General features: G+C 49.4%; 1 protein-coding gene across 1 annotated transcript; it reads right to left on the minus strand.

Annotated features, from left to right (window-relative positions):
- Positions 1-6,994: 6,994 nt before the first annotated feature.
- Positions 6,995-23,289, minus strand: FNDC5 (fibronectin type III domain containing 5). The gene is made up of 6 exons (XM_033080672.2): positions 23,009-23,289; positions 15,090-15,205; positions 14,633-14,831; positions 12,359-12,451; positions 9,248-9,381; positions 6,995-8,658 (listed from the first exon to the last, which is right to left on the minus strand). Exons 1-6 carry the CDS (start codon positions 23,085-23,087, stop codon positions 8,617-8,619), a joined length of 663 nt encoding a protein of 220 aa, XP_032936563.1. The 5' UTR covers positions 23,088-23,289; the 3' UTR covers positions 6,995-8,616.
- Positions 23,290-24,040: the final 751 nt, after the last annotated feature.

Consider the following 24,040-nt stretch of genomic DNA (forward strand, 5'->3'; position numbering starts at 1 on the left):
GAGAAAGGCAGGAGCTTCTCTTTGAAATGGAGAATGTAAACCCCCTCCCTCCAAATTATTATCATTTTGAAATCAAGGGGCTCTCAGGCAAAGATATGGGAATTAGGAATAACAGTTCTTTACTAGGGAAATTAAAATAGAAATCCAGCACTACAAAGAACAAACCCAAGCCCTGCCAGAGTCAGAATCCAAGCTGACAGCCGTCAGTCAGGCAGGGTGTTGGCAGCAGTCCCATCCCATGGTGGCTGCATCCTCCTGCAGTGACAGATGTGGCTCAGTTGGAGCAGTGCTCCTGTACAAGGTGCAGTTTCCTCCCAAGCTCCAGGGATGATGTGGAAGGGTCTGGTTTTCCTCTGGGATCCAGTGGGAAAGGCTGCTCTGATGTTCCAAATCTCAGTTTTTATCTTGGTAAGAAATGTTGGGCTCTTCCCCCTGACTGGAGCAACTCCCAATGGGATGCAGTAATTTTATCAGTCCCACAGTGGGACTCAATGGCCATGAGCAGAAAATGACTGGCTGGAGGAAGGATGGGTTGTGAAAAGATAAAGAACACTGCCCCAGCTGGTTTATAAACCATGGCCATGAACAGGAGATATCCCATGAGATAAAGAACACTGCCCCAGCTGGTTTCAATGGATGGCCCTGAGTTTATCCAGCTCCCTTTCCTCAGGCCAAAAGGAGCCCTGGGGTGGATGGTGAGGCACTGGGATCAGTTCCTCCAAATATTTATTGGGATTGATCAGCCCCTGGGACTTCCCCTTTGGTTGAAAAGCTCCAGTCTTTTCCTGGAGTGAGTCAAGGTGAGTTTGTCCAAGTCCTTGGTTCTCCTCAAGGGTGAAAAGTGCACCCCTGGTATAGAAAATGTTCCTTCTGTTTTTATCACCTGCTTCACCTCTGACTCAGAAGGCCAAGGAAGGGAACTGAGATGTAGGAAAGCTCCAAATCTGTAAAAAAAAAAAAAAAAAAATCCTGATTTCTTCTACACTCACTGCACACAATGGGAACAAGTGAGAGAACCTCCCTTCCTCCCAACCAACCCGTGGATTTCTCCAGAAAAACTCCTAAAAATCCCTTCTAGAAGTATCAATCTGTGGCCAGAAGTTGTTCCTTGTTGAGCAGTAGCTGATGCTGCAGTTTCTGGAGGGGAGACACCGTGTTCCCTGGGAAGGAGCTGTGAATCACACCCACCACATGACTGCAGCATGGAAAATCCGTGGAGTTTGGACTGGGCAAGGACTCTGTGCTGAGAGAGCCCCTGGGAAGGGCAAAATTCCAGGGATTGAGCTCTGAGTGCAATCCAGACCTGTTCTTGCTGAGCAGTGAAAATAAAACTCTGTGTGCTGTGGCAAGCCAGGGCCAGGCAGATGTTCCTGCTCCAAACCAGATGTTTGTTTTTTGCAGGAGTGACCCCCATGGTTGGATTTTGCTTTGAAAACCAGATGGTTTTACAGTTTAAAAATGTGATTTCCTGAGTTAGGCATAAATAAGATCAAAATAAGGCAGAAAAGTCGGTTTGTTGTTTTTCTCTTTTATTTTTATTTCAAAGCACAGATGAGGCAAAGCTTTGTAGCACTCTGAGGATTGCAGATAACCAAACCCCTTGAAGTAGTTTGGGTTTTAATCTTGCTTTTCTGAGTTTGTGGGGTTTTGTCTTGCTATTTCAGAAGGTGCAAATGAGAGGATTTAAGGTGGGTGCAGCACTTTGTGAGGAAAAATTTCCTTTTTGTTTGAAGCTGAACCTTCAACCTTTGTGGTGGGCAGGGGAGAAGGAGCTTTGCAAAGAAGGGATGAAGCACCAGGCAGAATTCCTGAAAAGAACTTTGATGTTCTCACTGCTCAAGGAGCCTTCTCAGGATGTGGTTCCACTTTGAAAACCTCCTACCAAGAAAATCAGGAGCACCAAGGAAATGGAGATTTGTTTTCAGAGCTGCTGCTCCTCTCATGTTTATTTTAACTTTCTGACCGAGTTCTTTTTGGCAGAAATTCCCTAAATTCCCAATCCATACCCAATGGGTGAGCAGGAACTTGGCCAAACACCAGAATTTCCAGAGAATTCCTGAATATTTCCACCGGATTTTGCTGCTGAGGGGCTGTGCTGGTTCTTGTTCTGAATTTAGAGGTGTTAATTGGTCTGGTTTTGAAGTTTCATTGGTAACTTCTTCTGCAAAAGCATTTCACAAGGTTTGCACTTGAGTTTATAAATATTTTGCAGCTTTTAGATGTCATTTTCTTCTCTCCTGAGCAACTCCAAGTGAATTGGAGGTTGATCTTCCCAATGTTCTTCCCAGAGGTGCCAGCAGGGCCTTGTGACTCCTTTAGGTATTTATAGGTGGAATTTTGGAGAACAAATTAAGTTTATTCAGGCAACAAATCATCTCATATTTTTATCATCACAATCTGATTATTTTTTAGAGCTGCTTTTGGCTCGTGTGAGGTTAAAGAAATCAAAATTTTGGCTCAGTGCTGACGTATTTTATTGTTGTGCTTCATAGATTTTATTCTGTGGCACCCAGAGTGGCACAGGAAAACCAAGTAAGGTTTCTCCCTGCCCTGAAAGGAGAAAGGGAGAATGGAAATAATTTATCCAAAGGATCAGCAGTGAAGCTTGGAACAGAGCCTGAAAACTCCCAGATATCCCAGAATCCATTAAGGAACCCATGGACAGAAATTTTGGGGCTGGGGCAGTGCCAGGACTTTGTGATGTGTCAGATGCTTGGTGCCACCTCTCAGGTGACTTTTCCCTCTGTAATTTGTATTTGGCACTGAGGGAGAAGGAGAAATCCCTTGGAAGCACGTGAGGGTTCATGGCTTTTAGAGCAGTGAACCTCACCAATTAATTGATTTGAAAAAGGAATACAGTAATTTCACCATTATAAGCTGCACCATTTGACTAAAATTTTGGTCTGAACCTGAAGTGAGGCTTATAATCAGGTGTGGCTGATATATGGACAAAGAATGAAAAGTTGCTGTTTTAGTTTGGAGGACAGGTGTGTGCTGAGAAAGGCAGGAGCTTCTCTTTGAAATGGAGAATGTAAACCCCCTCCCTCCAAATTATTATCATTTTGAAATCAAGGGGTTCTCAGGCAAAGATATGGGAATTAGGAATAACAGTTCTTTCCTAGGGAAATTAAAATAGAAATACAGCACTACAAAGAACAAACCCAAGCCCTGCCAGAGTCAGAATCCAAGCTGACAGCCGTCAGTCAGGCAGGGTGTTGGCAGCAGTCCCATCCCATGGTGGCTGCATCCTCCTGCAGTGACAGATGTGGCTCAGCTGGAGCAGTGCTCCTGGACAAGGTGCAGTTTCCTCCCAAGCTCCAGGGATGATGTGGAAGGGTCTGGTTTTCCTCTGGGATCCAGTGGGAAAGGCTGCTCTGATGTTCCAAATCTCAGTTTTCATCTTGGTAAGAAATGTTGGGCTCTTCCCCCTGACTGGAGCAACTCCCAATGGGATGCAGTAATTTTATCAGTCCCACAGTGGGACTCAATGGCCATGAGCAGAAAATGACTGGCTGGAGGAAGGATGGGCTGTGAAAAGATAAAGAACACTGCCCCAGCTGGTTTATAAACCATGGCCATGAACAGGAGATATCCCATGAGATAAAGAACACTGCCCCAGCTGGTTTATAAACCATGGCCATGAACAGGAGATATCCCATGAGATAAAGAACACTGCCCCACCTGGTTTCAATGGATGCCCATTAGCAGAATATCTCCCACAGAGATCAGGATCACTGCCCCACCCTCAACAGATGGTGACAGAACAGACACCTTTGATCACACCCTGGTTTGGAACCCAAGACCATTGCTGACACCTGGATGTGCAGCTGATAATAGTCAAATTACTGTAATTTACCTGTCTGGACACAATTTCACCTGATATCCATGGAATGCCAGGGTTGGAAGGGACATAAATATCATTCAGATAATCTCAATCAAGGCAGGGGCACCTTGAACCATCCCAGATTGTTCCAACCCAGCCTTGGACACTTCCAGGGATGGAAATTCTCAGCAGGCAGCTCCTGACAGTGCCAGGGAGGTGCTGGTGGAGGAGCAGCACCAGGGCAGGAGGGGATTTGTGTTCTTTGGGAGTGTAAAACTCTGCCATGAAGCAGCTCTACCCTTTGGGAAGGATTTAGGCTTTTAAATTTGCAGCTTTAGCGCTGCAAGTTTCCAGCTTTGACATTGGAAATGATTCACATCTGAATGGTGGAGAGAGCAGGGAGGAATTGTGGATTAAACCTTCATGGAAGGACAGAGTGTTTTGTGTGTGTTTGCTGTTAGAGAGCAGCCAAGGGCCCTGCTGATGATTTTTGCTGTAGTAGAACCCAGTGATATCAATAAAAAACTGGAATAAAACTGGCTTTGTGCAAGCCCTGCGTGAGCTCTGATGAAATGCCTCCCAATTAAAAATTTAATAGTGCTCATCAATGTATTGCAGCCAGCCAACTGGAAAACAATGAGACTGAAATGAAATCACTCTGTGGATTTTTGTTGGGTTTTTTTTCTCTGCCTTCCTCTCAAAAACTATCCAGTAAGGAGGAAGAAATTCCATCCTGAAGTGGGAAATAATGGAAGCTGATAATGTTGTCCCTTTGGGTTGGGAGGATATTTGGGTGCAGAACAGCTCTGGATGGCATAAATAGATTTTATTTAGCAGTTGAAAGTGGGGCTTTTGTGAGTTCAAAAGGACAAAGTGTCAAATGGCATCGTGGGGCCCTGTCGTTATTGCCACTCAATTCCAAGAAAAAAGCGGATTTTTCCTGGCTGCCAGCTTTGCTGCCTCCATCTGGGAATCTGAAAATTCAAGCTGTGCCTTCCCCAGCTCTGTCACTAATAATGAAGATTCTTCATTTGGAACTTACTTCACCAAAATCGAGGCTGAAGGAGAACCCAGCTCCTTTTTTTTTTCCTGCAGACGTGTGGGCTGCAGCACCACCCAGGGGGAGCAGCATCCTCTGAACGCCTGGGGTCAGACAATTCAATAGACACCAGATTTGTGGAGGAAACAGAAGATATTTTAGCATAACAAGCGTTGATCAGGCAGCTTTTTAACAAAGCTGGAAAAGCTGATTGAATTTGGTCAGCTCTGCTTCCAGACGAGGCGGTAATAGCTCATTAGGAAGCTTTTTAAAATTTTTTTATTTATTTTTTTTTGCTGCAAATTACATTTGGTGGAACATATGGTGTCATCTTCAGCTCTCTCCTCGGGAAGCACAGGGGGGAAAAAAATGGATGTACAGCTGTGACATCGATTTTGGAGCCATGTCACCTTTTCCAGCAGCCTGCTCCTCTCCCTTTGGCATCTCCATCACCAGCTGAGATTGTGCTAACACTTTTCCTCCGTGTAGGTGTTTTCCTCCTGCCTTTCTATTCAATCCAAAATACCTCGTGTTCCCGTTTTTTTTTTCTCCCTCGCTGCCTGGTGGCCCGGGGGAGGGGGTGACAAGCGGCTGGGGCTGTGTTGTGAGTTGGGAAGGACACGCTGTGCAGGATTGTTTGCTCCACACTTCCTCCCGCGGCTCCTCTTTGCTAAACTCGTGGGGGAGGAATCCATCGGCTAAATTGTACTTTGTAGGCATAATATTACAGTGCTGGGAAGGAGGGAGGAGAGCTCTGCTTAGCTCCAAACACGCCCTGGCTCTGCTACCAAAGGGTTTTTTTGCAGCTCCTTTGCTCCTATTGTGATCCTGAATTTCTGCTCAGTTCTTGGAAATCACCGGGATTCATCCCGAGCCAACTGGGAGGGCTTTGCTTTGAAATATCAGCAGGGAATGAGTCTCTCTGGGATCCCTGGCACAGCAGCCCACTCCCACTTGCTGCTTTTTAGTATTTATTGAAACCTCCTTTTTTTTTTGCAGCTCCCAACAATGAGTCAAAATCAGCAGTCAGGGCAAAAAAAATTAAAAAAAAAAAAAAGCGTGGGGGGACGTGGGTGGTCTGGAGGGTTTGTTGTGCTGTGGCCCAGCATGACTTCCCTCCGTGTGTCTTGGGTTTATTTTTGCTTGATCTCCTGCCTTTATTGACTGTAAAACACCTCAGGAGTGTTTTTTGGCAGCTGCTGATGGTCTCTGTTCTAAAGATGGGTTTAGGATTGAGCTCACACAGTGCCTGACTCTCGTGGGTTACAGGGGAATTTAATACCCACACAGCAGTTCGAGCTTTGATGTTTATGACCCTCAGAACTGCAGTGTTTTAAGTAACTTTCTTCTCCCATAACCCTTTCCTAAAGTGTGGATTTACTCCATCACTTCAATTCAAAGTGCTTGAAAAATTTCCTTGAAGGGAATCATTTGAACTGAGTGTTTGGAGTCCCTGTCTGAGCTGAATTTTCCAGCCCACATTTGTTTCTCCTCACAAACAACATTTCCTTACTCTCCAAGCCTGCAGTTATGGGTTATCAAAATAACCCTGCCACATGTGAATATTGAACTCTGCCCCACACTGACAATTTCAATTTAATTCAGTTCTACCAAATGAGTGATCACATCTCTGTCAGGAAACAAAGAGCTTAAACCTATCCCTAGGGAACAACAACTGTGGGAAAAAATAGGGATATGGTCTGAATTCCCAGGGACAACTGGCTTTAAAAACAACCACACAACCCCCAAATCACCAGGCTGGATTTCCTCTGGAGTTCTCCAAGGGCTGCTTGCTTGGCTGTCGGCTCCAGGATTAGGAGAGAGCATCTCCCTTATCATTTTGCACATGCTGTACCATCTGTCCTAAATCTCCCTTTGTAGGGGCTCTGGGTTCCAAATTCTATTTCTTCCTTGGGAGATAACAGAAGGATTTTGCTAGGTAGGGTTGGGGTGTTATTTATGGTGCAAGTTTTTTTGTACTTCAGCCAGAACCAGCTCTGAATCTCCCTGGATTTCTCCACCCAGACACTGAGAAAATATTTTAGGTTTTAGGTCTGGAAAATACAAAATCCCCCAGTTCTAGGGTGTGGATATGAAATAATGAAATTCAGGCATTACAAGGACACAAGAGATGCTTTTAATCTTTTATTGTACATTATAAAATGTTTATTGCTCTGTCTGTATCAGAGGTGGTGACCTCTCCTTCTTGGTGATGGAAGAAAATGTTCAGGCAAAGGATCCTGGAGCCACCTTTGGGGTTGGCCTGGCTGGGACCAGCACACCTGCAGGAGAACTTCCCAGTGCCTTTTCCCCAAACTTTTTTGGGAAAAGCTGGTGACAGGGGAAGAGGAGAGATGGCAGCTCCTCACTGCCAGGCTGTTCCTTTGCAGGAACTCCCAACCCAGGCTCCTCCAAGGCTTCCTCAGCCCGACCTCTGTCGGCATTTGATGGATCAGAGTCGGATCCTGCCTCATCCCCTAAGTGCATATGGAGTGGTCTCGTGGAGGAATTCAATAAATACAGATACCCCATGGCACACTACAAAGAGGAAATCTTTTTCATGTCATGGTCCTGGCATCTCCCAGCTTTCCAGAGCACCAGCAATCCCCAGGGATCCTGCCAGCTTCCAAACTTGCTAAGAGAGAGGAGGAGCCCAGCCCTTTTCCCATCCGTCCTCATCCCTTTTTGGGAAGGGCTGTCTCCAGCAGACTCTGAATTCCAAAGGCAGAATGTGTAAGAACCAGCCCTTCCCACACTGAAACTTTACTAAAAGAAGCATTTTAAGAACTTTAAGCCCTCAGAAAAAGGCCCCTCAGGCCAGAGCCTTCCACAATAAACAGCTCCTGCCCCTGGGGACCTTGCATAGCAACCGGTATCATCAGGTATTTTGTCATTTTTCTTTTTTTTTTTTTTGCTGACTGGCTACATTTTTATGGACCTTTTATCCCATCGGTGGTGGACTCAGGCCCAGCTGAAAATACCACGAAGAAAAATGGTTGAAATTATCCTGGAAGCTAAATAACAGCTTCTGGTGTCCCCTCGTGTTGATCTGTGCCTCAGCGTTCCCCGATTTTTCTGAGGTGAAGAGCACCAGTGTGAGAGAGGAGAGACAGCAGCAGTGGAGAATGTGCTGCAGCCTGGCTGGAGAACAACCAGGGAAGTTCTCCTGGTGGGAATGGAAACTTGGGGATGCTTTTTTTTCTTTTTTTTTGGTGTGTGTGTGTGTGTTTGAAAAACCCACCTGCGAGACGCGTTACGCGACACACATCGATGAACGAAGCAGGGCCCGAGCACTCAGCAGCCAAAATTTGGCTTCTCAGTGGTGTTTGCCATGAGCTTCCCTCTGTTCCTGCTCAGAGAGGGAATACTGCCAGGATGGAGTGACAGTGAGAGCAGAGAAAGACACAACAGAACCTTGTGCATTCCCAAAAAAAACCAGGAAAAGTGTCCCGGAAAATGGAGCGTGAGAGCGGAAAGGAGACATTGCTCCAACCCAGGTGATTCACAGATCCAGCATCACTGATTCTTCTCCATCTTCTTTGTTTGGGTGTCAGGATTTATTTTTTTCTTGCAGGATTTCCCTTCCTGGCCAGATGTTTTGCAGAACACGGATGAGGAGGTGGATGCCAGCGAGTGACAATCGCGAGGTCGTGTTTTTGCAAATCGCTCCCAAAATGTTTCACCTCCCCAGTCATCAGGGCTCAGAGGCAGCGTGAGAGTGAGGGATGGAGTCCATCTCTCAGGTGTCAGCCTGTCATGCTTCAATGATGTTCACTGAGGGCTTGTTTTTTGGAAACTAGGAGAGAAAACAAAGGAAAAGCAGATGTAGAGAAGGGAAAAATCACATCCTAGCTCAGAGCAGTCTGCAGGTCGTGTTTTGTGAATATTCTCATTCCCACCTCTTCATGATGATGAAAAAGGGTCAGAGTTGAGGTTTTAGGCTTGTGGGAGTCTTCACTGCTTCTGAACCATTTAAAATACTAAATAAATACGGCATGGATGTAAACAGAAACACGAGGAAGTTAAATTAATTGAAACAAGTTTGGATAAATAAAAGGCTTGACCTATTTACACTTCGACATTGTGTTACCATCTTTGCTCCTGCTGATTAACTTCCCAGTTAATTGCAGGAACAGTGTCCTCTTTGCCACGTGCTGCTGTGGGAGGACCCAAGAACTCATTTTTTTTTTCCCCTCCAGAGGTGCTCAGATCATCCAGAAACGTGGCTTGAAATCTGATTTCTGGCGGTGGGAGTGAAGCGCTGCTGTCCTGATCAGCAGAGCCGTGGGTGTGCAGGGTGTTCCCTTCCCTCATCCCTGCTGAAGGGGAGGATTTTGGATTTTTCACAGAGGCTTTTTGGGGCTGATTTAGCACAAAAAGCTCACCTTGCTCCGCAGGAGGCCCCCGCCCTGGTGCTCGGGTGTGCTGTTCTCCGAGGGGCTCTTGGCTTTCTCCTTGCTGTTGTTGGGCTCGTTGTCTTTGATGATATCGTACTGCCTGCAGAACAGGGCGATCACTCCTGCCAGGAGACAGCATCAGCATCACCCCAGCGAGCTGAGCTGCTGCAGACATCACCCATCCCTCTGGCCAGCCCTCCCAGAGCACAGCCAGGCAGCACCTCGGCCTCCTCCCTTCATTCCGTGCTCAACTACAGTAATTTCACCATTATAAACCGCACCTGATTATAAACTGCACATTACAATACAGGGTGTGATCAAAGGTGTCTGTTCTATCACCATCTGCTGAGGGTGGGGCAGTGATCCTGATCTCTGTGGGAGATATTCTGCTAATGGGCATCCATTGAAACCAGCTGGGGCAGTGTTCTTTATCTCATGGGATATCTCCTGTTCATGGCCATGGTTTATAAACCAGCTGGGGCAGTGTTCTTTATCTCATGGGATATCTCCTGTTCATGGCCATGGTTTATAAACCAGCTGGGGCAGTGTTCTTTATCTCATGGGATATCTCCTGTTCATGGCCATGGTTTATAAACCAGCTGGGGCAGTGTTCTTTATCTTTTCACAACCCATCCTTCCTCCTGGAGTCATTTTCTGCTCATGGCCATTGAGTCCCACTGTGGCACTGATAAAATTACTGCATCCCATTGGGAGTTGCTCCAGCCAGGGGGAAGAGCCCAACATTTCTTACCAAGATAAAAACTGAGATTTGGAACATCAGAGCAGCCTTTCCCACTGGATCCCAGAGGAAAACCAGACCCTTCCACATCATCCCTGGGGCTTGGGAGGAAACTGCACCTTGTACAGGAGCACTGCTCCAGCTGAGCCACATCTGTCACTGCAGGAGGATGCAGCCACCATGGGATGGGACTGCTGCCAACACCCTGCCTGACTGACGGCTGTCAGCTTGGATTCTGACTCTGGCAGGGCTTGGGTTTGTTCTTTGTAGTGCTGTATTTCTATTTTAATTTCTCTAGTAAAGAACTGTTATTCCTATTCCCATATCTTTGCCTGAGAGCCCCTTGATTTCAAAATTATAATAATTTGGAGGGAGGAGGTTTACATTCTCCATTTCAAAGAGAAGCTCCTGCCTTTCTCAGCACACACCTGTCCTCCAAACTAAAACAGCAACTTTTCATTTTTTGTCCATGTATCAGCCACACCTGATTACAAGCCACACTTTGGGTTCGGATCAAAATGTTAGTCAAAATGGTGCAGCTCATAATGGTGAAATTACTGCACTTAGGCAGGACTACAGGAGATTAATTCTCTCCCAACCTCCCCGTTCTGAAGTGTTTTAAACCCTGCATTTGGATCTCAACCAGCACCGACCCCGCGGTTCAGCGAGCTCTGGCGCTCCTGGAATTTGTGCCCGGTGAAAATGTGTCCTCTGCTCCCTGTCCTCTGGAGCTGGAGCTGGCAGAGCAGAGATTCTGAACCTGCCAGCACCTGCAAATGGGCACCAGCACAAGCTGCCAGTGGAAATTTCCTCCCCCACACACCCAGACACGTGGAGAGGGAAGCAGGGGCAGCCGTGGCACGTAAGATGACTGCAAATGTCTGGCTGAGAAGCTTTTATGTGATGTTTCCACCAAATAACATCACTGCCTGTGGATTCCAGACACGTAGATGAAGTGGATCCAGGCAGATGCTGCTTTTCCCTCCCTGAAAGAATCTTCTTTAATAGCCAAATATATTTAAATCTTTCAGCATCCCATCGTGGACTGCTCTGTAGAAGGAGTGTGGCACTTGCCCCCAGGCTTTGCTGATAAACACAGTGGCCCAAATTCTTTCTTTAGCTGATTTCAGGAGAAAAGGCATTCACATCTGCCACAGCCCCTCGTGTGGTTTCAGTGGGTAAAAGTGACACACAAAGAAGGAAAATGCCATGAAAAATTCCAGAAACACAAGAGCTGGGCTTGGTTCTGTCCAGAGCCCTGAGCACAGGGTGGCTCCATTTGGATTTTCCTAAATATTTTCATACAGGACAGGTTAAAAGCTGATTTTTTTGTGTATTGAGATTTTTTAAAGAGCCCATTTGATGCAGAGAAATTCTCCCCACACCCCTTTTGCTTTTTTAAATGTAAGTAATTTGTCTGGAAGGGAAATTGTGGGATTAGCAAATTCTTTGTTCCCAGCTGATCAAGTCTCAGATTATTCTGCAGCAGGAGATGAATCAGTTGTTCACTCACCCCATGTAATTATTCATGATTGTTTTCCCTGGCAGGGCATTGAAACTGGGATGTGCACAACTAAGACATGGCATAAATGCTGGAAAAATAATAGCCTAGAGGTTCTGGAAATCTTTTAAATTCATTTGGGTTTTCATGTGATTGTTGGCTTTAGGAACAATTGCTGTCCAGTCTCTGGAGATGCAAATAAAGGCCAAAATAAATTATTATTATACATGATCTGATTCAGTGTCACCTGGATTCCTCCATCCCCAATTTCAGTGGAAAATTTGTATCTAAATCTAAATCTGAATCTCAGTCTAAATCTAAATTAGTGGGTGTGGAGAGCAAGACTTAAATCTCTTTTTTGCCTGTCATAAAATATCCAGAAAATTACTGTAACCTGTAATATCTGAAGGACTCAAGGCATATCCTGTTGGATATTTGGATCTCTGGAAACATTCCAGGACAGGGCTTGGAGCAACCTGCACTGGTGGAAGGTTGGGATGGAACAAAATTATTTTTATGTCCCTTCCAACCCAAACCATTCCATGATTCTGTGGCTGAGGGCATCATAATCAGGGCAGTGTGGAAAAAAATGAGATTACAGGATTAGCCATAGGGAATTGCTTCCATCAAATCCATTTTTTGCTTCCAAACTCGAGCTGCAAAACCCAACCTGAGGCACCTTAGAACTGAGAACTCTGGGTTTCCTTAGAGCTGAGAATTCCATTTTTTTGTTGGTTTTTTTTGGGTTTTTTTGGGTTTTTTTTTGTGGGAAGAAGGTTTTCTTCATGGTTCCACGTGCAGCCAGGCATTCCTGAGGATATCCCACGGAAATGACTTTTGACAGAGACTCAGGACTGACCTGCCCACATAAACAACACCACCACGATGATGAGGATTTCCCCCGCTCGCAGCTGTTGGTTTTTCTTCGCCATCTCCTTCATTGTCACCTCATCTGCACAAGGGCAAAGAGATGCTGTGAGACCCAAAACCCAGCTCAGAGCCTGCTTTAGGAGCACCCCCGACCCCAATCAGGGGCAGAGCCAGCAGGGGAGAGAATCTGAGGCTCCTTAGGGCGCTAAATTAGGATTTAGGAAGGAATTCAGGTAGGGAGGGGATGGAATGAATTTCCCAGAGCTGCTGCATCCTTGGAAATGTCCAAGAGCAGTTTGGAAGCAACCTGGGCTGGTGGAAATGTCCTTCCTCGTGGCAGGGGATGGAACAGGATGAATTTTATGTCCCTTCCATCCCAAACCAGTCTGGGGTTCTGTGACTGATCCTGTGACAAGCAGAGGGAGGAGCAGTGGGACAGGGCACCCGTGGCTGCTCTCTCTGCTGTCCCTGTCCCTGTTAGGGCCATCTGCACCTGTCACAAAGCCTTGCATGCTCCAGCAGTTCCAGCTCAGGAGCGTGGAGAGCCTGCCAGGATATTTTTCAGCGGAGCTCTGGGATTCAGGAAAGAGCAAGAGCGTTTTTGCAGGGCGTAATTTGCCTCATTGGCTTCAAAGCATTAAGGAGATTACAGCTCAGACCCACAGGAAAGGAGCAGTGCTCCTCTTAGTGCTTCCAGATAAACAGCAATTCAGGATTTACAGCCTCCAAATCACTTTAATAAATAAAGTCATGGACTTGCATGCTCAGAAGCACAGCCAAAAGGCTTGGAACGGGCAGGGGGGGATCTGCACTGCCAGACCCTCTTTGGAGCAGGATTCTTGCTGACAGAAAACCTTCAACAACCTGGTTTGGCTAAAAAGGAACAAGTGAAGGAGTTGCCAGTGAGGAAGAGCCTGATTTTCTCAGTGGAAATGATTTTCCACCTGATTTTCTCCATGGAGATGTTGAAAACCCAGCTGGATGTGAATCCTGGACAACCTGCTCTGCTTGATCCTGCCTGGGTGATCTCAACAGGTCCCTTCCAACCTCACTCTCTGAGATTTGGCAGAAATATTGAAAATGTAAGAAAAGAGGGAACATCTGGGGGTATTTTTTCCCTGAAATCCAAGCACAGGAGGCTTCACAGATCCCACAAATGCCCTGTGAGCACAGTGGTGTGCCCAGGGGAGCTGATTCCACATGAGGCTGGCCAAGAATCTCCCCTGGCATTCTCCTCTTGTGGGAGCAGGACACAGAGCTCCAACCTCCTCCTCACTTGGTTAAATCTCATCTGAAACAGGAGAAGGAGCAGCCACCTCCAGCAGCACCTCCCTGTCACCTTGTGCCCTCTCCAGCTTGTCCCCTCAGCACATCCTGAGAGGACACAGCCCCATGAGGGTTTATCCCACAGTGTTTATTCTATTTATCCCACAGGTTTATTCTATTTATCCCACAGATTTTATTCTATTTATCCCACAGAGTTTATCCTCTTTATCCCATAGAGTTTCTCCTGTTTATTCCATAGGGTTTCTCCTATATATTCTACAGGGCTCATCCTATTTATCCCACAGAGTTTCTCCTCCTTATCCCATAGGTTTTATCCTATTTATCCCACAGATTTTATTCTATTTATCTCACAGGGTTTCTCCTGTTTATTCCACAGAGTTTCTCTTATTTATCCCACAGAGTTTCTCCTGCTTATCCCATAGGTTTTATCCTATATATCCCATAGAGTTTCTCCTGTATATTCCACAGAGTTTCTCTTATTTATCCCACAGGGTTTTTCCTGTACATTCTAAAGTTTCTCCTATTTTTTCCCAGGGTTTCTCCTGTATATTCCACGGAGTTTCTCTTATTTATCCCATAGAATTTCTCCTGTATATTCCAGAGTTTCTCCTATTTATCCCACAAGGTTTCTCCTGTAAATCCCAAAGTTTCTCCTATTTATTCCCAGGGTTGCTCCTGTATATTCCACAGGGTTTCTCCTGTACATTCCAGAGTTTCTCCTATTTATTCCCAGGGTTTCTCCTGTACATTCCAGAGTTTCTCCTGTACATTCCAAAGTTTCTCCTAATTATTCCCAGGATTTCTCCTGTATATTCCAGAGTTTCTCCTAATTATTCCCAGGATTTCTCCTGTATATTCCAGAGTTTCTCCTCTTTCTCCCACAGGGTTTCCCCCATCTCCTCACCACACAGGATCCTGGCTCCTCTCTGCAGAGCCCTGCATCCCAGGGGCCACGTAGGAACTCACCCACACTTGCCTTTATTTTTAGAGGCTAGTTTCTCAGCTTCCCTGGGGGTCTTGAAGAGGACTGGCTCACTGGCAGGGCTCTGGCCTTGGATGCTGATGGACTGGACATGCACAATGTACTCAGTGTCCTCCTCTAGGTCCCAGAGGGCACAGGAGCGGGTGGTGGTGTTCACCTCCTGGATGAAGCGCAGCATCCGCACGTCCTTCTTCTGGAAGCCGAGAGAGGAGAGCACAGAGTGGTGGAGAGGCCAGCCCGTGTGCTGTCACCTAAGGCCACTGATTCCTGCCCTGCCCACCACGTGGGTGTGGAGAAACCATGGGGATCCTTCCCTCTCTGCAGCCACCAAGGTGCAAAGTGCTGCTGCAAAAGGGACGGAGGAGCCAAATTCCCTGGGCTTAGAGTGCACCAAGAGGATTTGGGAACCAAGGGGACCATGGCTGAAACTGGGTAATTCTAGGCACAGTACCTGTTGGGAAATTGCAAATCCAATGACGACTTCATCTTCCAGGACATCCCAGGTGACAACAGCTGAGTTGGCTTTCAGGTGTTTGACTGTGACATTGACTGGAGCCGACGGGCTGTCTGCAAGGAGGGAGAGCAGAGCCTTTACAGGGGCAGGGAAGGACTGGAAAAGGATCTTCCTCAGGGTCTGTTTGGGATGTGTGAGCTGGGAATTGCAGGTATCCCATGTCTCAATTCCCAGGGCAGAGCTAGGAGTTGTCACCTGAGGATATGAGTTACATTCAAACTGATAGAGGGGAAATTGGAGTTAAATACAGGGAAGAAATCCTTCCCTGGGAGGGTGCTGGAGCTGCCCCGTCCCTGGAAGTGTCCAAGGCCAGGCTGGAGCAAACTGGGACAGTTCAAAGTGTCCCTGCCCATGGCAGGACTGGCTGATCTTCCTGTCCCTTCCAACCCAAACCATTCCAGGACTCCATGTGTGAAATACCCAACCCTTGTTCAATTCCTTGAACATCACAGCCCAGCCCTGAGCAGCTCATTCATCCCATCCCTTCCCATCCCATCCTCCCCAGCCACATTTTTCCCTGTTGTTCCCTGTTCCAGCCTGACAGTGACAGCTGGGAGGAAATTCCAGCTCTGCCATGGGGGCATGCACACCAAATGTTTTTATGAGCATTCCTGAGGTTTGAAAGACAGGAGTGGAGTAGCTGGGAGAGTTTTTTTCTTTTTTTTTCTTTTTCTTTTTCTTTTTCTTTTCCTTTTCCTTTTCCTTTTCCTTTTCCTTTTCCTTTTCCTTTTCCTTTTCCTTTTTCTTTTTCTTTTTCTTTTTCTTTTTCTTTTTTTTCTTTTTCTTTGCTGGCAGAAAATGTTTCTCACAACGTTTTGTGGCTGATTTCAGAGCACATCCAGCGAGCATCCACTTGGAACTGCCAGGACACGCTGGATATTGTAATGTGCAAAGGGCAGGCCAGCAAAGCAGGAGCCTGAGGCTGAATATTCTTAACTGAATAAACTCTGTGTTTATTCCCAGCTCCAGAGCACAGCTGAATTTCCAGCAGGATCCTCCCAGCCTTGCCAAAGAGAGCTGGGCTCCTGCACAACCTCCCCAGGAGCCTCTTCCCCAGGGAGCTGCCCAGCCCTGGCATCTCCAGGGAATGTTTTTCCTCCTAGGCTTGGCACAGCTCTTCCAGCTGGACTCTGTTCCCACTCCTCTGGTCAAATTAAATTCCCACTCTTCAGCTTTGCTCTGAACCCAAAGCAGTGAATGCTCTGAGTAGCCCCAGGAGGTCAGTAGGGTTAGGAAGAGTCGTTTTATTCCAACTTTTATGAGAAATTAATATTTTTATTTCATCATAACCACTCCTTTGGGGCTGGGACAGGTCACCAGTACAAGAGGGGTGCACTTGTGCCTGTCTCCAGTGACACTTGTTGGATTTATGATCATTCCCAGCCGCCTGGATGGGGCTGAAAATATTCCAGCTGTAGTGTCAGAGTGTGACATCACTCCTGGTGAATGTTCCCCTTGGAACAGAGGAATCACAGAATTCCCCAGCTGAAGGTCACTTGGCACAGTGATCCCTCATTCCTTTCACAGCCAGCAGGTAGATCTTTAGGAATAAAATGTTTGCAAGGAAAGAAAATCACTGAATAGCTGAATTCCCACAGATTTGGGACTTTAGGAGGAGTAGCAAGTTTGTGATTCCACTCTGGAGTAACGATGGAGTTGGTGTTGATCCAGATCTCTCAGAGCCTGATCCTCATGGAATGAGGCAGAATTCCCCAGGAATCCTCTTGGAGGATGGGATCCCTCATCATCCTCACCCTCCCTGCAAGCTGAGGAAGGAAACAAATCCTCCTCCCCACGCTGGAATAAAAATCCCTCCCAAACTGTGACACGAGGAAGGGACGTGGGTCTGCAGCTCTTCACCTTCCCCCGTGATTGAACCAACAAAAGTCGAGTCTAATTTTAGGAAGGGGCAGTCAGCAGACAGGAATGTGCACGGGGAAGGTCTGTGAGTCATGCCTGATGAATTTTTTGCTGGAACATACGGAGGACATGACGGAGTTGAGGGATGGGAGACAAAACAATCTCTGAGCACTTCGCCCTTCCCGGCTGCACTGCTCAATCCCAGCGTGGTTGTCCTCCCTGGGTATTTTTAGGAGCTAAAAATTTTTAAATTTATTTATTTATTTTTGAAGAGCTACCACTGACTTAGCCAGCTTTAGTTGGAAAAAGAGATGAATTAACCTCACAGGAACAGAGAGCAAAGATCATGGAAAAAAAAAAAAAAAAGCTGGGAGAAGGGAACAGCACTCACAGTGTTCAGGTCCCTTTTGAAATTTGTGACCTTGAGGGAGGCACAGCATAAAAAGTGTCCGAGTTTTCTGATGGCAGAAGATGTGGGGGAGTTGGGAAGACCTTGAAGAGCTGGAGGAGAGCAAAAAAACTCTTCTAGGAAGTGGTGGGAGAGGGTGGAGAGCTGTCAGGCAGGAGGGAAACACTCAGCAAAGCTGAAACCCAGAGCCTGAAAGCTCCAAATCTGGAATCTGGATGGAGGTGAGGGAGAAATCCCCTGGAGTGGGTGGTCAGGAACATTCTAGAACCTTTCTTTGTAGGAATACCTGAGAGTGGGATGGGAGCAGCTCTAAAATCTGGGAATCCAGGACAGCAGATCCCAGTGTGCTACACCCAAATCAGTGCTGTCAAACCAGCATAAAAACACTAAAAAGAGAATTAAACCATGTTTGAAAATGAATTTCCTGCTCCCAGAGCTGCAGGAATAATTTGGAACCAAAATTTTCATCCCTGAGGTCGCTTTCCTCCTTGTTCCCAGGAGATGAAGTGATGAGATCATGACTTCCTAAGATCTAAAACACTGTTCCAAGATATCCCACACGACTTTTGGCACCCTGGTCCTGCTGCAGCTCCTTGTGAGTGCCAGATCAGGTGGAAAAGGTGCAATTCCTGTCATTTCCCAGCTGGCTGCAGGGGGTCAGCAGCTCGAGGCAGGGCATCAAGGTGCCAAATCCAAATTTTTGTTTCCTTCTAGAGTCATGTGCAACTCGTGGAAACTTTGCTTCTGTGCCTGAGGCAGCCAGGAGAGCTGCTGGTGTTCTGGGAGAGGGTGGGAATGCTGCAGGGAGAGCAGGGAATGGGTTTTTAATGGATCAAGGGGTTTTTTTTATACTTATTTACTGCAGAGCTGCTCAGGGCAGCACATTCTGTGTGCTCAGCAAGGGAATGGTGCAAAATTCCTGGTTTAGCACTTTTAACTTCATCCCAGTGCAGGATGCTGGGGCAAATCACACCCTGCAAACTGGCAGAGGATGGAAAAACATTCTCATTTTCATGTCATTTCCCCACCCCTCATCAAGAGAAACCCTTGATTTAAGCTGAAATCAGGACTTTTAAACATTAAGAACAACTTAAAAAGTGAAGATTTCTAAAATCCCATCTCATTTCCTTCCCACAGACTCCGAAATCTCCCATCCCCCAGGTCTGTGTGTCCCAGCCCTCCCCGATTCCGCTGCGTCTGGGGCCCTTTTGGCAGGAGCAGGTCGGAGCCTCCTCTGTGGACCAAGAAATTCTGAGCCCTGGAGATGATCCTCAATCCTTTCCTGATGCTGAGAACCCCTCCCAGCCTTCCATTAAATGTTTTCCTCGTTATTGTTGGACTTTAATTGGAGAGAGAAGAACCCCACACACATTTTACAGCTCATCCCTGGCTTTGTTCTGGCACGAGGAAGAGGAGCCCACCTGCTTTGTGTGAGTTGGATTCCACCTGGGAGCTCTGCCATGGATGGGAGGAGTGGGAAAAAGAGCAAGGAGAAGGTTTGTCACCTGGGAATTTGCTGAATATTGAGGTGTCCAAACCTTGGGGTGTTTGTAGGATCAGGGAGGTGTCACTGAAATGTCACAGCCCTGGGGTCACCTCAGGCCAACCAAGTCTGGAATTAAAGTGTATTTCTGGATTTATCTCCCCAAAACCCCCTGAATTCACCTCTCCCATGGAGGTGCTGGGAATTGCATCCTTGCTGTGGCTGTGCTGCACTCCCAGCATTTCCCAGTTCAGCTCCTCTCCCAAGCTGCTCCTTCCCCAGGGACATGTGCTGGTGAGTGAGGCTCTGAAGCAGCTCATTCCCTGCCCTTTCCTGCAGGAAGCAGTGAATCCCAGCCTTAATTCCCTTGATTTCTGCACCACACCCTGCTGGAAATGAAAGAACACGACCTGAAAGGAGCATCCCTAAAATCCATGTGATGTTTCCTGCCAGCCCTGCCGCCCTTTCCCCGAGTGTGGATTCACACAGAGCTGCTTTTTGCTGCTTCTCTCTGCTCTCCCAGCATGGATCCCATCCGTGGATGTAATTGCTTGTGGGTTTTTATGGGGTGTGTAGGAACATTGGCACATTGCTCAGCATTCCCCAGGGTTTTAATGAAGGGAGCCCCAGGGGGGTGTGTGGGAGCAGGGCTCGTTCCTGCTCTGTTTGCTGAGATCCAACGATTTCAAAGAGCAGAGAGGCCAACTGGTGGTTCTTCAGCTGGGAAAGAGGCAATTATTTCCTGCTGACCTCTCACTTCTCTATAAAAATGGGATATTAATAGGCCAGCAGCCCCCCCCTCCTGCCCACCTCTTGGCTCTGTGGCTGATTCCTCAGGGAGCAGCTGCCCAAACGTGCTGCAAATGCTGCCAGGGAGCGTGGAGCCTTTTCAGGGAGACAGAGACTGTGGCCAGCCAGCCATTGAGAATTCCTCAGTGCAGAAGGAAGGAATATTTCTACCCTGGAGAGTCCCAGAGACAGGCAGGATTCCCTGAGGTCTCCACAATTTGGGTTTAAATGCTGTCAGCTCGGAGTAGAGTTGTTCCCATCATGAATTTTATCCAGGATCCAAATACCCACAGAGAACTGGGTGCCATGGGCTTTTCTAGCTCCTCTTATCCCACATCTCTGTAATATCAGAGCAGTCAGAGGGGGTGAGGAAGCCTGGGAATTTCCTGGATGCTGACACCAGACCTCTGCTGGGATTTTGCTGCCTGCTCCCAGCCCAGCTCTGCTCGTGTCCCGCTTTTTACTGCACACATAAAGATTTGCAGCTTCATTGCTCAATACATTTCTGCTTTTAACTGAATTATACTCGATCCAGGCCCTAAATCAGCCTCTGGGCACTTCATAAACCAGCAAGAGTTTGTTTAGCAATGAACATCCAAAGGGTGAGATGGATCCAGGATGGCACTGCCACAGAGTGCACGGTTAATAACTGCAAGCACATCTCTCTGGGAGGAATTTCCCTTCTCCACAAGCATATTCCCAGCAGGAGACAGCATTTGGAAGAGGATGGCTCAACCTTGGCTGCCTCTCACAGCACCAACCCTGCTGAGAGCCTGACACCAGGGTGAGAAACCTCCACATCCCAATTAAATCCCTCCCACGCCGAGCGCAGAAATCAATAAAGTGCTTCCACCACCCATGAGGCAGCCAGGAACCTCCCCGGCCTCTGGCATGGAGGGAAAGGGCAGGAATGGGCTGGGTTTTGTTTCCAAAAAGCTGAGAGACCTCTCTTGAGCGTGCTGAGTTGGTTGCTCGCCCTGATCCAAGGGTGATCCCATCTCCCCAGGCTCAGGGGAGTGCATCCAGCTCAGAATCAACACCTGGGGTCACATTGTCACCTTGGCTTTGCTCTCCTTCCCCCCACGAGGCTGGGGGGCTGATTTGCAGTGGCTCAGGGGGTGAGGACACACTTCAGAGCTGAGCCAGGGGGGTTTAGAACCTTTTTGGGTAGCTGTGAAGGGGCTCCTCAAAGCAGAGCTTGTGCCCTGAGCTGTGCTGGCAGGAGAGGTTTTACCTGAGCACTTTGTCACCTCTCACAAAAATAAACCTGACCTGAGCTGCTCTACAGGCTGGCACCTTGCAGTGAGGCTGTTTGCAAGGCACAGGGGCTGTGACCTTCCTTCATCCTTCATTTTGTGCCTCTCCATCATCACCCTGCTGCTCTCTGAGCCCTGAGCAGTGCCCTGAGCCCAGCCCAGCTCCCCTCTCTCCATCAGCTCAGCCTAACGAGGAGAGGACTGCTGGCAGAGCAAGGGCAAAATGAAATCCTGTTCCTGATTTGCCAACCATCCCAAATGTTCCCTCAGGAACTTTCTGGAGTGGGAATGAGGGGATGGCATCACCCACCCAGGTGGGGTTTGGGGTTGGTGTGATTATTGCTCTGCCACCTCATCCTCCTGCTCCTGCTTCTCCTCCTCACTCACCTTGGCATCACCTTGGCAAAATATGGTCCTGCCTGGCCAAAATCCCTGAATTGAGAGCAGGGCCTGTGCTTGGTGCCACCCACCAGCCCTTGCCCTGGCATTGCCAGGGAGGAATTTGCACCAGTGCCCTCCTGGGAATGGTGGCTTTAATCTTTTCATGGCAGGAATTATTTAAAACCCACTCACACAAACTCTGGATGAACCCTGGAGCCTCCATCCCTGCCTGGGAATGATTTCCTCCCCACAGACTTTTCCAATGACTCTTGGCTTGTGTGTCTTGGTGGCCACATCATGGGGCAGGGCTGGGGACACAGAGCTGGTGGTGACACTGCCGTTACCTCTGTGTGACCTTGGGAAAATCACTCTGTGCCCTCATCCCTCTGCCCTGCTCTGGAAAACAGGGACAGCACAAGCTCTGTGCCTCACCTGGGTGCAGGGAGAGCTCGCCAGGACCCTTGGCACGGGTGGCACAGAAGGAGGAGACAGTGGCACCACACCAAAGTCACACTGTGAGCTCCCAGGAGCGTGGCACCGACACCTCCCGGGCCAGGCAGGAGCAGGAGGTGTTCATGGGCAGGAACACAACTCCCTGTTTACTCTGGGATGCCAAGGAGGTGATCCAAGGATAAGGAGGAGCAGGGAAGTGGCCTAGTTTACAGAAAACCCTGAGTGCTGTCACAATTGCAGCCGCCTCCATTGTGCCGCGGTGTTTTCCTCACCGCTCCCTCCCTTTGGGGATGTTTCATTAATCTCCCCGGATCTGGCAGTTGTGAAACAGCAACTTCAGGAGGCAATGCCTGCCCAAGGACGGGTGGCAGAGCTGAAAGCATCCAGGGCTTGCTGCAGCCCCAACAAGGCCAAATGTAACTCCAGCAACTTCCAGGGACGGCTGGAGTGAAGGAATTTCCACTCCCTGGAGCTCTGCATCCCCAATAATCACCCCCAGCCTCCTGGAATGTGAGATATCCTGGCAATCAGCAGTCTGTGAATTAAGGCAGCTGTTCCACCAACATCTTGCAGCCACAGAGGAGACAGCCCTGCTTGGGAGGGTGGCTGGTTTGTGCTGGGGTCAGTGAAGGCAAGAGTGGACTTGGTAGCTCCAAAATTATGTCCAGCTCAAGGGATCACTGCCCTCAGCAAAGATCCCCCAGTCCAGGTGGCCTGCTCAGCTCGGAGGGGCCTGGTTTTTGTGGCTGGGATGTGCAGTGCCCTGGAGGGGTGGTTCCTCTGGGACCCCCGTGCTTCCCCAGCGCTCTCAGGGCTCCCAGCAGAGCCCAGCCGGGAAGGGGCAGACCCGGATTGCCCCCTCCACTCTGCTCCAGCCCCGTGATATCAGCAGGTTCTGCTGCTCAGGTGCCCAAAACCTCCCCCTACCCCTGCCCAGCGCGGGGTGAGGGTCTCCTCTCCCTCTCCCCTCTGCACATCTCCCCCAGCCACCCTCCCCGGGGGATGCCCGGCTGCGATCGCCCACGCTGGGACCCGGCGGGGGCTCGGAGCTCCCGGTACCGCGGGGCTGCGTGTCCCAAATCGCCGCCTCTTCCTCACCCGATTCCATCCCGGCAAAGTCCCGGCGCCCCCAAACTCCATCCCTGAGCTCAGCCCTGCCCGCTCGGGGGTCTCTCCTGTACCGAACCCATCCCCACACCCCCGGAGCCTCTCCCGGGGCCCGTACCTGCCTCCACCGGGCGCAGACCGGCGTAGCTGAAGCAGAGCAGGAGCGCGGCGCCGGTGCAGCCGAGGAAAGGCTCCATCCCCCGCGGCCGCTTGGGGCCGGGCCGAGCCGTTCCGGGCCGGGCCGGGCCGGGCCCCGCCGGCGGCGCGTCCTGCGGGCTCTGCGGGGCCGTTCAGCACCGCGGAGAGCGCTGGGGCCGGTGCCGCCGGTACCGCCGGTGCCTCCCGGTATCACCGGTGCTGCCTGGTGCTGCCGGTGCTGCCGGTGCCTCCCGGTGCCTCCCGGTGCTGCCTGGTGCTGCCGGTGCTGCTCGGTGCTGCCGGTGCTGCTCGGTGCTGCCGGTATCACCGGTGCTGCCGGTGCCTCCCGGTGCTGCTCGGTATCTCCCGGTGCGGCTCGGCACGGCGAGGCTCCGCTCAGCCCGGCTCGCCTTGGCTCGGTTCGGTACGGTTCGGCACGGTTGGGCTCGACCGGGAGGCGGCCCCGCCGAGCCCCGGCTCCGCCCGCTGCAGCGCCGGGCAGCCCCGCTCCGGTCCCTCCCCCGGCCCCGGGGGCGGCGGGACGGGGGCGGTTCGGGTCCCCCCGCCCAGCACGGCCCCGCTCTCTGCCTCAGTTTCCCCGTCCCGCCCTCCCCGGGGTCCCGGTACAACCCTCGGAGCACCGGGGGTCCCTCTCGCAGCCCGGGGGTGCAGCAGAGGGGACGTGGCACGGCCGGGGTGTCACACAGCCCCTGCGAGCCACCAGCCGCTAAATTCCGTGGGAAGGGGACACCGGGAGCCTCTGCAATTAGCCGTGCCTCCGGGTTAATTAACCTGCACTCTCTGATTGATGCTCGCTGCTCGTGGGAATAGAATCCAAGTCCCCAAATCATGCGGCACCGGAGGGGGGACCCTGCTGTGACCCCTGTGCTGCTGTCCCTGTGAGAGGCTGGGGGCGGATTCCAACATCCAGGGACAGCTCTGACTGAGAGCACCCTCTGTGTCCCTCGCTGTCTGTCTGTCTGTCTGTCTGTCCCAGGTATTCATCTGCCAC

The sequence above is a fragment of the Catharus ustulatus genome, chromosome 26 (genome assembly GCF_009819885.2).
Source record: "Catharus ustulatus isolate bCatUst1 chromosome 26, bCatUst1.pri.v2, whole genome shotgun sequence".
NCBI classification, from domain to species: Eukaryota; Metazoa; Chordata; class Aves; order Passeriformes; family Turdidae; genus Catharus; species Catharus ustulatus.